The sequence below is a fragment of the Enhydra lutris genome, unplaced genomic scaffold (assembly GCF_002288905.1).
Source record: "Enhydra lutris kenyoni isolate GAN:26980312 unplaced genomic scaffold, ASM228890v2 scaffoldscaffold3, whole genome shotgun sequence".
Classification (NCBI taxonomy): Eukaryota; Metazoa; Chordata; class Mammalia; order Carnivora; family Mustelidae; genus Enhydra; species Enhydra lutris.
In genome coordinates this window covers 4,337,848-4,351,011 of record NW_019154087.1, presented here as the reverse complement: position 1 = coordinate 4,351,011, position 13,164 = coordinate 4,337,848, and the positions used below count along the sequence as shown (strand labels likewise).

The 13,164-nt window shown below is 34.5% G+C and overlaps 1 protein-coding gene across 4 annotated transcripts in view; it reads left to right on the top strand.

The window, feature by feature from the left end:
• LOC111156424 (abhydrolase domain containing 18) overlaps positions 1-10,235 on the top strand; it is a 54,489-nt gene extending 44,254 nt beyond the window's left edge. For 3 of the 4 annotated variants that reach the window (XM_022517335.1, XM_022517342.1, XM_022517327.1), the window contains 3 exons: positions 6,743-7,121; positions 7,951-8,113; positions 9,902-10,161. In XM_022517335.1, coding sequence (XP_022373043.1) covers positions 6,743-7,121; positions 7,951-8,113; positions 9,902-9,953 — 594 coding nt within the window. In that variant the 3' untranslated portion in view covers positions 9,954-10,161. Of the gene's footprint in view, positions 1-6,742; positions 7,122-7,950; positions 8,114-9,901 lie in introns of all 4 variants that reach the window. The other variant, XM_022517318.1, reaches the window with a different exon arrangement.
• Positions 10,236-13,164: the final 2,929 nt, after the last annotated feature.

Sequence of the window (13,164 nt, the reverse complement as noted above, 5' to 3'; positions counted from 1 at the left end):
AATGGGTCAACCAGAAAATTAAAAGAATTTAAGAAATTCATGGAAAAAAATGAAAATGAAAACACATTTGTTCAAAACCTTTGGGATGCAGCAAAGGCAGTCCTAAGAGGGAAGTATATAGCAATACAAACCTTTCTCAAGCAATAAGAAAGGTCTCAAGTACACAACCTAACCTTAAATCTAAAGGAGATGGAGAAAGAACAGCAAATAAAACCTAAAACGAGAGGAGAAGAGAATTAATAAAGATTAGAGTAGAAATCAATGAAATAGAAGTCAAAAGAGCAACAAAACAAATCAACGACACTAGGAGCTGGTTCTTTGAAAGAATAAGATTGATAAACCCCTGGCCAGACTTAAAAAGAAGAGAGAAAGGACCCACGTAAATAGTCATGAATGAAAGAGGAGAGATCACAATCACCCCAAAGAAATAGAAACAATTATAATAACGTATTATGAGCAACTATATGCCAAAAAATTAGGCAATCTTGAAGAAATGGATGCATTCTTAGAGACATAAACTACCAGAACTGAACCAGGAAGAAATAGAAAACCTGACCAGACCCATAACCAGCAAGGAAATTGAAGCAGTAATCAAAAATCTCCCAACAAACAAGAGCCCAGGGCCAGATGGCTTCCCAAGGGAATTCTACCAAACATGGGAAGAGCTAATATGTATTCTTTGAAGCTGTTTCAGAAAATCGAAATGGAAGGAAAACTTCCAAATTCTTCTTATGAGTCCAGCATTACCTTGATCCCAAAAGCAGACAAAGACCCCACAAAATGGAGAATTACAAACCAATATCCCTGATGAACATGGATGCAAAAATTCTCCAAGTTACTAGCTAGTAGGATCCAACAGTACATTAAAAGGATTGTTCACCATGACCAAGTGGGATTTATTCTTGCGCTACAAGGGTGATTCAACATCCACAAATCAATCAATGTGATACACTACATAAGTAAAGGACAAGACCCGTGTGATTCTCTCAATGTAGAAAAAGCATTTGGTAAAATACAGTATTCTTTCTTGATAAAAATTCTCTACCATGTAGGGATAGTGGGAACATACCTCAATATCATAAAAGCCATCTATGAAAAGCTCATAGTATCATTCTCAACAGGAAAAAACTGAGAGCTTTTCCCCTAAGGTCAGGAAAACTACAGGGATGTCGACTATCACCACTGTTGTTCAACATAGTACTAGAAGTCCTAGCCTCACCTATCAGACAAAAAAAAAGAAATAAAAGGCACCCAAATCAGCAAAGAAGAAGTCAAACTCTAACTTTTCACCAATGACATGGTACTCTATGTAGAAAACCCAAAAGACTTTTCCCCAAAATTGCTAGAACTCATACAGGAATTTAGCAAAGTGGCAGGATATAAAATCAGTGCACAGAAATCAGTTGCATTTCTATACACTTACAATGAAACAGAAGAAAGAGAAATTAAGGAGTTGATCCCATTTACAATTGCACCAAAAACCATAAGATACCTAGGAATAAAGCTAACCAAAGAGGCAAAGGATTTGTACTCAGAAGACTACAGAGTACTCATGAAAGAAACTGAAGAAGATACAAAGAATGGAAAAATATTCTGTGCTCACAGATTGGAAGAACAATTATTGTTAAAATATCTGTTCTACCTAGAGCAATCTATACATGCAATGAATTCCTTTCAAAATGCCATCAACTTTTTTCACAGAGCTGGAACAAATAATTCTAAAAAGTGTATGGAACCAGAGAAGACCCCAAATAACAAAAGGAATGTTGAAAAAGAAAACCAAAGCTGGTCACATCTCAATTCCAGATTTCAAGCTGTATTACAAAGCTGTAATAATCAAGACATATGGTACTGGCATAAAAACAGACACGTAGACCAATGGCATAGTATAGAAAGCCCAGAAATGGACCCTCCACTCTCTGGTGCACTACGTTGACAAAACAGGAAATAATGTCCAATGGAAAGACAGCCTTTTCAACAAATGGTGTTGGGAAAATTGGACAGCCACATGCAGAAGAATGAGACTGGACCATTTCTTTACACCATACACAAAAATAGACTCAAAGTAGATGAAAGACCTAAATGTGAGACAGGAATCCATCAAGATCCTAGAGGAGAATGCAGGGAACAACCTCTATAACCTTGGCCACAGCAACTTCTTGCTGGATATATCTCTGTAGCGCAAAGTAAACAAAGGCCAAAATGAACTATTGGGACTTTGTCAAGATAAAAAGCTTTTGCACAGCAAAGGAAATAGTCGACAAAAGACAATGGACAGAATAGGAGAAGACATTTGCAAATGTCTTATCAGATAAAGGGCTAGTATCCAAAATCTATAAAGAATTTACCAAACTCAATACCCAAGAACAAATAATCCAGTCAAGAAATGGGCAGAAGACATGAACAGACATTTCTCCAGAGAAGACATACAGATGGCCAACAGATACATGAAAACATGCTCAATATCACTTGACATCAGGGAAATACAAATCAAAATCTCAATTAGATACCACCTACACCAGTCAGAATGGCTAAAATTAAGTCAGGAAATGACAGATGCTAGTGAGGATGTGGGAAAAGGGGAACCCTCTTACACTGTTGGTGGGAATGCAAGCTGGTACAGCCACTCTGGAAAACAATATGGAGGTTGCTGAAAAAGTTGAAAATAGAGCTACTGTACGATCCAGGAATTGCACTACTGGTTATTTACCTCAAAGATACAAATATAGTGATCTGAAGGGGCACCTGCACCCCAATGTTTATAGCAGCTGTGTCCACAATTTCTAAACTATTCAAAGAGCCCAGATGTCCATCGACAGATGAATGGATAAAGAAGATGGAATAGAATACTACTCAGCCATCAAAAAAAAAAAAAGAAATTTTTCATTTGCAACAATGTGGATGGAACTAGAGGGTATTATGCTAAGGGAGGGTATTATGCTAAGTGAAATAAGTCAGTCAGAGAAAGACAATTATGATCTTGTATGTGTACTTAAGAAACAAAACAGAGGATCATCGGGGAAGAGTGGAAAAAAATTTAAAAATCAAAATTTTTAAAAAAGGACCACCCAACCCAGAAACCACTTCCATGTGTCCTAATTAAAAAGCCCTTCTCCCCCGACTATTAATCATTATCCTGATTTTTATAGTAATTACTTCCTCTGTCTTTACAATAATTTTATTGTCCCAATGTGTGTCATTAGACACAATTCTTTTATGTGCTTTGAAGTATCTTTTAATCTGTAAGTTCTATTTCTTTCCCATTCCTTGTAATTTATCAATTGATGAATTTAGGCTATTTATTTGTAGAGTTTCTCACATTCTAGCTTTTTTTTTTTTTTAAGATTTTAATTTATTTGTCAGAGAGTGAGAGAGAGAGAGCACAAGCAGGGGGAGGGGCTGGCAGAGGGAGAAGCAGGCTCCCTGCTGAGCAAGGAGCCTGATGTGGAACTTGATCCCAGGATCCGTGATCTGAGCGGAAGGCTGATGCTTAACCACCTGAGCCACCCAGGCGTCCCAAGTGTAGCTATTTCTGATTGCATTCTCATGGTACAGTTTAGCATGTTCACCCATGCTCTATATTGCCTGAAAGTTGGCAGCTGGGTCTGGAGTCTCCATTCAGTTTTTATTCCTTTAGTAGGAGTACAGGAAGCACATAATGTAGTCTCTATTTTGTGGTGTAAGCCTCCATTTTTAATACCTAAGTTTCTTAATAGTGGAGAGCTGCAAAATGCTGATATTCTATCATTTTTTAATTTATTCATTTGAATGCTTGTATAAAAAGGCACTTATCTATTATTTGGTTACCTAGTAGTTCAGTTCATATAGGAAAGGCAAGATAAATGCTTGATTCTTTACTGTAATCTACCAGTTTTCAGGAAATTTAATTGGTTCCCTGTTAGTTTCCTAAGGTGACCAATTCCTTTAATGATTTTTTTTCTTTTTATGAATTTTTAATTTTACACATTCAGTTTAGAAGTCACTGTGAATCTGAAGAAATCTCAGAAAGGAAACAAGACTCTCCACTATCAGTTAGGACTTTTGTAATTATACCACTATAAATCTTACTCTTGTAAAGTAAGTCTGTCTTGCATAACCTGAAAGGATTATTACGTGCCTAAGAACTTTATTACAAAATACCTCTACCTGCTAGTTAGTTCCTTGTGCTCCCCTGTACATATAAGCCAAAAGATGCCTATATTTGAGAGCTTATGAGAAAACTCAATATGAAAATTTTTTGAAGGGAGAATCAAAAATTTTGGTTGTCTGAAATGGCAGTGTGGTCTTACCCTGCACTTTCTTTGTGTCTCTAACTCATGAGGATTGTATAGAAGTTTTTTTGTCCCGGGGCGCCTGAGTGGCTCAGTCGGTTAAGCATCTGCCTTCAGCTCAGGTCATGATCCCACTGTCTTGGGATTGAGCCCCACATCAGGCTCCCTTCTTAACAGGGAGCCTTCTTCTCCCTCTCCCTCTGTTGCTCCCCCTGCTTGTGCTCCCTTTCTCTCTCTGTCAAATAAATTAAAAAAACTTAAAAAAAAAAAAAAGGTTTTTTTGTCCCAGAACTAGTTCACAGTCATGCATAGTCAAGAAATGTCAAGATGGCTTCCTTCTTTTTTGTTATAAAAACAGTTTTTCCAGTCAAAAGCAGTTAAAGTTGATGGTGTAGCCCTCTGAGTAATTCTAGTTTGCTTAATCTTATATTTCTCAATGTTTCCAAACTTCTTTTCCATTCCCTCTTATATATATATTTGATCTGGATGACTTCAGTGATTTGTTCTACTAGCTAGGTTGTTGGGTTCCTTTTTTTTCCTTGGCTTCAACCAATTTTTCATTCTTTAATTTTTAAAATAGATTATATGGCCATATAGTTCAAGCATCATGAAGTATAAAAAGGCATATAATGAAACACATCCTACCCTTATTCTCAATTTGCCTAAGTCCTATCTCCCTTAATAAATAACCCATTATTTATTAATATTTCAAGGAATTTTTCAAACCAGTAGAAATATGAGCTTTTGTCTTACCTTTTTTTAGGGACTATACACAAATGTTTCTTTTTTCTTTTTTGCTGCTGCATAATAATCAATTATATGGGTGATGTACCATGATTTATTAACCAGTACCCTGTTGATGTGATTTCTCGTCTTTTTGCTCATAACAAACAGTGCTGCAATGAATAAATTTGTACATAAGTCATTTCACAAGTGTAAATTCCTAGAGATGTTGTTGCATTTGTAATGTTAGATTTTGTCTACTGCTTGTGTCTGTCTATACTAGCAGTAGAACATGTGTATCTATTTCCCCATAATTTCACAAATTGAGTGTGTTAGCAAACTTAAGGGTTTTGTTTTGTTTGTTAACCTGATGATGAAATTGGTATTGTTTTTATTTACTTAATTTTAAGTAAAATTTGACATGTTTCTAAGTTTAAGAGCTATATATATTTCAATGTCTGTGACCTGTATTTACATGTCGCTTGCTCACTTCTTATTGTGGTTTTGGGCTTTGTGTTCACTTCTAGCTCTTAATAAAAGCAGTTAGCTTTGTCATATAAGTTACAAATATATTTTCCCATACTGTCATTTTTTTTGACTCTGCCCTTAGTATTTAATAAAGTTTATTTTACTTAAATTATATTGTACTTACAAGTCCTTAAACTAAGTACATACTTTTGAGATTTTAATAGGCAATTACTTTTTCCTTGATAATTTTAAATTCTTCTTAGTTCAACCTGAGAAAGGGGTTGGATGTGGGTGATGTATTACTTGCCAGAATACACTCATAAGGCTTTTGGAAGTTCTAAGATTCAGGCAGATCATGATTTCAAAACTTTGGCAATAAGCATATGGTGTAGACTAAATGATACCCTTTAGTGTTTAAGAGGAGACATTTAGCAATGTAGTATGTCTTTTATTTATCTAGTCCTCAGATAAATCTTGACATCTCTTTTTTCTTTGTTATTGTTTAAGTTGTAAAATATATGCAACATAAAATGTACAATTTCAACCATGTTGAGGTGTACAGTTCAGGGTGTTACTAAGTGCATTCACATTGTTGTGCAACCATCGCCTCTCTCCATCACCACCATCCATCTCCAGCACTTTTCATTTTACTAAACTGAAACTCTGTACCCATTAAACGATAATTCTTCATTCCCCCTCCTTCCAGCCCCTGGCAGTCCCCATTCAGTTCTCTATCTCTATGAATCAGACTACTCTAGATTACCTCATAAAAGTTGGAATCATACAATATTTGTTGTTTGTGTCTAGCTTATTCATTTAGCATAGTGTCTTCAGGGTTCATCCATGTTGAAGTATTTATCAGAATTTCATTCCTTTTAAGACTAAATGATAATCAGGGCGCCTGGGTGGCTCAGTTATTGGGCATCTGCCTTCAGCTCAGGTCGTGATCCCAGCGTCCAGGGATTGAGCCCTGCATCTGGCTTCCCGCTCAACAGGAAGCCTGCTTCTCCCTCTCCCACTGCCCCAGCTTGTGTTTCCTCTCTTGCTGTGTCTCTCTCTGTCAAATAAATAGAAGAAATAGTTAAAAAAAAATTAAAAAGCATTTAGAAGAAAATAAAGGAGAATGTTTAAAAAAAAAAGACTAAGTTATAATCCATTGTATGTATGTACTACATTTTATTTATTCATTTATTCACTGATGGAATTTGTGTTTTGTCTTTAACAAGGTTGTTAAATAAAATGTATTTTATAATAAATGATATTTTCTTTTATTTATTTAGACAGATTCTTTCAAAATGGGACAAGAGTTTGTGAAACGCTTCCCTATCAGTGCAGACAAGCTAACTAACCTTAATGTGGTTTCTGGAACTTTAAATTTAGATATGACAAACCAAGTTGTATCCCCAAAACCTAGTGAGTGTCATAAATCTAGTAAAACATCTGTCAGTGCCACATCAGAAAGACTCTTATTGCAAGATACCTCTAAGATGGAGTGCTTCAATCAAATGCTTTCAACCAACAAAAGTAATTATACAAGTTGCAATCCTCAGTCATACCATCTACTCAGTAAAGAACACAGAAGAAACAATCTTCAGAAAGAGTCTTTAATATTCATGAAAGGAGTCATGGATGAATGTACTCATGTGGCAAATTTCTCAGGTACCAATTTTTATATGAAATTAAGAATGTTTGCTGGTGTGTAAATATTTGTGAAATATTTTTTAAAGATGCTTTATAAAATAATTTCACATTTTCAAGAGTATGTTTATTGTTGGCTCCAGAATATATTTTCCAGGATAAGTTAGTTACTTAAATGCGTCATATTTTATCCATGATAATCTAAAACCATCTTATTAGTTTAAAAATATATTGGATTTTGTGGGGAATAGGGGGATTGGGTAACAGGGTGATGGATATTGGGGAGGGCATGCGTTGTACTGAGCACTGGGTATTATATAAGAGTGATGAATCACAGACCTGTACCCCTGAAACAAATAATACATTATAGGTTAATTAATTGAATTTAAATTTTAAAATATATGTTGGATTTTCTGTCTTTTTTAGAATGTTCATCTTTTTGTTTTAGAGATAAATATTATGATATGCTGTATTATAGTTGGTTTTTAACTTAATCAAAAAGTTTTAGGGGCGCCTGAGTGACTCAGTTGGTTAAGCAGCTGCCTTCAGCTCAGGTCATGATCTCAGGGTCCTGGGATTCAGTCCCAGGTCTGGCTCCCTGCTCAGGAGGAGGTGTGCTTCTCCCTTTCCTTCTGTCCCCGCCCCCACTCATTCCTAGTCTGCACTCTCTCTCTCTCTTTCAAATAAATAAATATAAAATCTTTTTTAAAAAAATTTAGTTTGACAGATGTTTCATTTAGTGTACTGTCAGGGGTATTTCATTTTCTAATATGATTAATAGTATTTATATAAAAATCTTAAGAGTTTTTTAAGGGCATATATGTTTTATCTTTTAAAATTCTATCCCTAGTTCCAGTTGACCCAAGCCTCATTATAGTGGTTCAAGCCAAAGAAGATGCTTATATTCCACGAACAGGAGTTCGAAGTCTACAAGAAATTTGGCCTGGTTGTGAAATCCGTTATCTAGAAGGGGGTCATATTAGTGCTTATCTTTTTAAACAAGGACTCTTCAGGTAAGATGATTTGTCTAAACAGGTATCTGTTTATTTGCTTGTTTTTTGGAATTTTTTTTTTGGCCTCAAAAAATAGAGAAGATTGGGTATTTTTATTATATGTTTTAGTCTTCTTTTTTCTTCCCTGCCTCCCTCAATTCTCACATTGTGATACTTTTTCCTATACCATCCTCTTCTTTTTTCTTTTACAGAACTAGGGAAGTAGCATATGATAGGCTGTCGCGGCCGGCGCGACAAATTGACCAGGGTCGAGAGGGTAAGAGGATGGTGAAAAGAAATTAAGAGACAAAGAGATGGGGGCAGGAGGAGCACCAAGGAGGATGTCCAATAGTGCCAAAGTTTATTTTACAGAGTTCTGATTTATACCACACAGTAAGGGAATCACCTCCTGTACATCTGGTGCTAGTTTCTATTTTGGCCTGAGAATAGTTGGTCATGCAGAGATATCAGACAGCTTTGACCTTCGTGGTTTGGACACTGAGGCCATAACTCAATATTCACAAAACATAGGAGCCTTATTAGCTTAGTCTTGAGACAGCAGCTGCAATGGCAACAAGCCAAACCTTACAATATTCTCATAACAATCACCAGGGAGACGCGGTGGCACTCTAGAGATAGCTCGCCACCTGTGAAGGTCCTCGGTTGAAGAGGTTCCCAAAAACTGTTGCTCTATTGGGTTAACCCCTTCTAGGCACGAGGCCCCCAACAATAGGCACATTTTATTGTGTGTTTTTACCCTCTTCAGATATTAATAGCCAGGTATATTTAGGGTGGAGGGAGGAACACCAGGGTTTGTAAAACTTGCTTTGGTTCATCTTGAATTTTTTACTCCACTTTCTTCTCTCAGATGGCATGAGCATCTATGGGAGAGTCCAGCACTGTTTTTCAGTAGCAAGTGAATATTGAACCTTACATGAGAAGTGAAAATATTGGTTTTAATGTTAATAACCTTATATGACCCCAGTACTTACCAGAAGTTATAAAAATTTTATGCTGTATCTCTAGTTTTTGATAGCCTATATTATTTCTACTTCTATTCAAATTTGATGGCAAAAGGTATCATTGGGATATATTTATCATTAATGGTTAAATAAATTAGTTCACATAAAGTGCTTAGATAAGTGCCCTGTGCATGCTGTGTTTCAAAACTGCCAGCTGCATCACTAGATAACAAAGAATGTATTACTTCATGTTTGACATGTTTTAGCTCTTTTTAATCCAAGAAATAATTCTTTGTATGTTGTCACTTATTTAGTTTAACTTTTATATGTCACCTTAAATGTCCAATTAAAATATTAAAACACCCTGTGAAGGGAATATTGGAAACTAAGGCTTCTGCTTTTAGTTCAGTTGCTAAGAACATGTGTTTTTCTGTACAAAAAGCATCCTTATCATAATTTATGAAACAGGTTGAATAAATACTACATTATGAGTTACATAGCCAGTTAATTTTCAACAAGTGACATACATACATACATATTTTTTATTGCATATATATATTATATAAATGCATATATTATGTAAGTTCAAAGGCACAAAAAAGTACATCATAGAAAAGGTACTTCTGAATTCATCATCAGTTGAAAGCACATTTGAGGTTTTCTGCAGCTGTAGTGAAATTACATGGATCCAAACACCCACCCTCAGATACCTGCCTCTTTCAGAGCTATTTGGAGAGGAAGTCAGGTTGCAAGCCACAGGTAACTTTGGAAGTAACATAATAAAAGTAGTGTCCATCTTCCTCTTTTGCTCATTACTTAACAATTTTTCTTTCATCCTCAATTTTAGACAAGCCATCTATGATGCATTTGAACGCTTCCTCCATAAATATGCTAACTAATTGGATCGCTGTATGTAACCAGAATGGCCATCATGTTTCCTACAAAAGGAGTTTTTCATCTTTTGATGATAAGAAGAATAAGCAGACAGCACTATATATCTAACTGCTATCATTTTAGTCTGGAATTCATTGTTATGATCAGCCAACAGTGATCTTTAAATACATGTGAATAATTTTAAACCAATATTTGGATGAAATAATGTTGAAGTATTTTGTTACTGTTTTGTGGGAACCCCATATATGCTGTATTTTGTCTGTTGTTACTATTTATGAAAACCTTAAATTTTAAATTGTGAATAATTTATTAATTAAAATAAATTTATTCATAGAAACCTTATTGGTTTTTTTTTTTAATATTTTATTTATTTATTGGACAGAGAGAGATCACAAGTAGACAGAGAGGCAGGCAGAGAGAGAGGGAAGCAGGCTCCCTGCCAAGCAGAGAGCCCGACACGGGACTCGATCCCAGGACCCCGAGATCATGACCTGAGCCGAAGGCAGCAGCCTAACCCACTGAGCCACCCAGGCGCCCGAAACCTTACTGGTTTTTAAAGAGCTGCTAAATAAAGCTAAGTTTGTAATACATCAGCATGTATTGTATACCCTTACATGATAGTTCTACTATTGATTTGAGAACATGTTTCTTTCTTATCTTCAACTTTAATTTCTGCCATGGAAATATTTAATGATGTATAAAATCAGTGTTAACTTTGAATTCTAAAAAAAAATCCTGATTGCTTCATATTTGGTAGTTTTAATAATTAAAACAAATGTGGGAATGCAGATAAGATGCATATGACTTGGCTGAACTTGAAAACTTTACCAAATATGAGGTTAGAAAATGATGCCAAACATATGTCCCCTACTTAGGAAGTTTCAATTCATGAAAAATGGAAATGATGAAAGACCTATTGCATTACTTGATTCTGTGTCTTAACATTTTCTTATATACTCTGGGTTTGCTAAACATCCAACTTTAGTCAGATATACTTGATAGCTTTGGCTTTTTAATTTCAGAAATTAAAGACCACATATGAAATTGATTTGTTCCATATAACTTCATTTTACAGAAAAGATATAATAACTACTTTTTTAAGTGGAAGATTATATGATTAGATTTGGTGCTTTTTATGTTAAACTTCTCAAGCTAAGATCTAAAACATTTGAAAAAAGTAGAATATATTTTTGGGAATTGTATCAAGGTTTGGAATAAATGTATTTGTGTTTTATTTGTTTGAAATCTGTGTTGTCTATGGATTATTTTAAAATACGTATTCCTGGTCTAGCAAGGATATTTGAATTATAATGTGCCTTCATATTCTTTTAGAAGATTTTATTTATTACTAATGTCTCCATCAGTTTAACTTAAAAAACTATTTTAAAAAGTCACTAATGTGAAGTCATTGATGGTATACAAAACTGTAAATTCTGTAAAACTGCTTTGGCATAGCAAACCAAATCGATTTGGTTACAGCCATTTGGCCTATAGCCATTTTATATCTTTAGACTAGAACCTTTACTTTTAACTGAAAGTATAAAATGTACTAAAATTCTTAAAATACCCTTTAAAGATAAAATAAGACTTATTGTCAAATGACTTACAAGAATTTTCTTAGTATATAGGAGGCAATATGATTGAATGCTTTCTGAATTACACCTTAGTAAAACCAACTTTTATTTTTTACCTAAATATTTCTTACTAAGCAATAATGTACTGTGGTGTAGGACTTTCTGTTGGTAAAAGAATGAAATTTTATTTCATTTTAATTAACTTCTAGGCATAACTAGTTTTCCCCAAATAAATGTGAAAGGAAGTTTTAAAAATTTCATCTCTTAACCAGATGTTTTTTATGAATATTATCCACACAACTTCCTAAATTGATCAAGGTACAACATACCTTTTCTTAAAGTTTTTTAATCCACTTATCCCAAAATAGTGACTCAAGCTTTATATATACACATTTATATGTATATATATAGTGTAAGGTATATACGTTATATATATAAAATAACATGTTATATATATAGACAATATACATATTTTAAAAAGTGCTGTCTGCCATTTTGAGAATTGGGTACATAAACTGCTAAAAATTCATTTAGGCCGCAGTTGCAAACTTGCAGTCAATACCGGCCAGTGTGGCCCACAGCTGTTTATTCAGTGTGCATAATATTTCAAAATCGTTTGAATTTGAAGTCTTTCGACTGGGCATGCATTTCTAGTTTGCCACAGTCTGCTAGACTCCCTTTTTCATCAGGCTGCTTCACTACTTTGTGTTTCCTACTTAGCCCTGAACACATCTGAGTTTGAGACCCCTGATTTAGATCTGTGGTTACAAAAGTTTCTGAATTTCATGATTTGCTAATGTTGTATTTACTATTATTTTAACATGTGAATTTTAGATTGTTATGAATGTAATTTTTTAATGTGGTGCTTTCTCTCCTAAAGATTATTGAATTAACACTGTAACTGGAAAGTTTTCAAATCATTTCCAAATATTTTATACTTCACAATAAAAGTCTATTTAAAAAGTTAATTATTTCATATATCCAAGAAGATTTATTCTGAATACAGAATGCATGTGTCACATTTGATTAATGTATCCAAACTTGGATTGAGTGTATATTCCTCCTTCGTTTTATTATAAACCAAATAAAGTAAGGCAGAAAGAAGGGAGGCTTTAGCAGAATAGTACTCAGTATCTGCAACAAGAGCCAGATTTCTTTCCCCCACAAATATGTGTGATCCCAGGGAAAATAGCATTCTGACAGTCCATCTTACCTGAATGTTGTATAATTAGATATAATTCTTGGATATAATTAGATTTATGCTAGTAAATGTTATAAGCAATTAAAAATCTAGAGATAACTATAGGACTGAGAATGGGAATGCTGGGCAGAGACTGCTATAGAAACTGGGTTTGGAAATGAAAGATATTGGCAAATGAGACAAAGGAAATAGAGGTACATTTGGACCATTTTGTAGGAGTAGAATAACTTAATTCTAGGACTATTCTTACAGGCAGAATCCTAGGAAACCAATGATTTCGTGAAGAACTTTGAAAACAGTTTAGAAAATTTTGGACCAAAACACAGATTTTCCTCAGGACCAAAAGAACTAATGTGCAGATTCACCAGATTGTGTTAATTAAAAAAAAAAAAAAAGTAAACTTAAACCATGAAAAGTCTATTCTCTGCATAACCCATGACT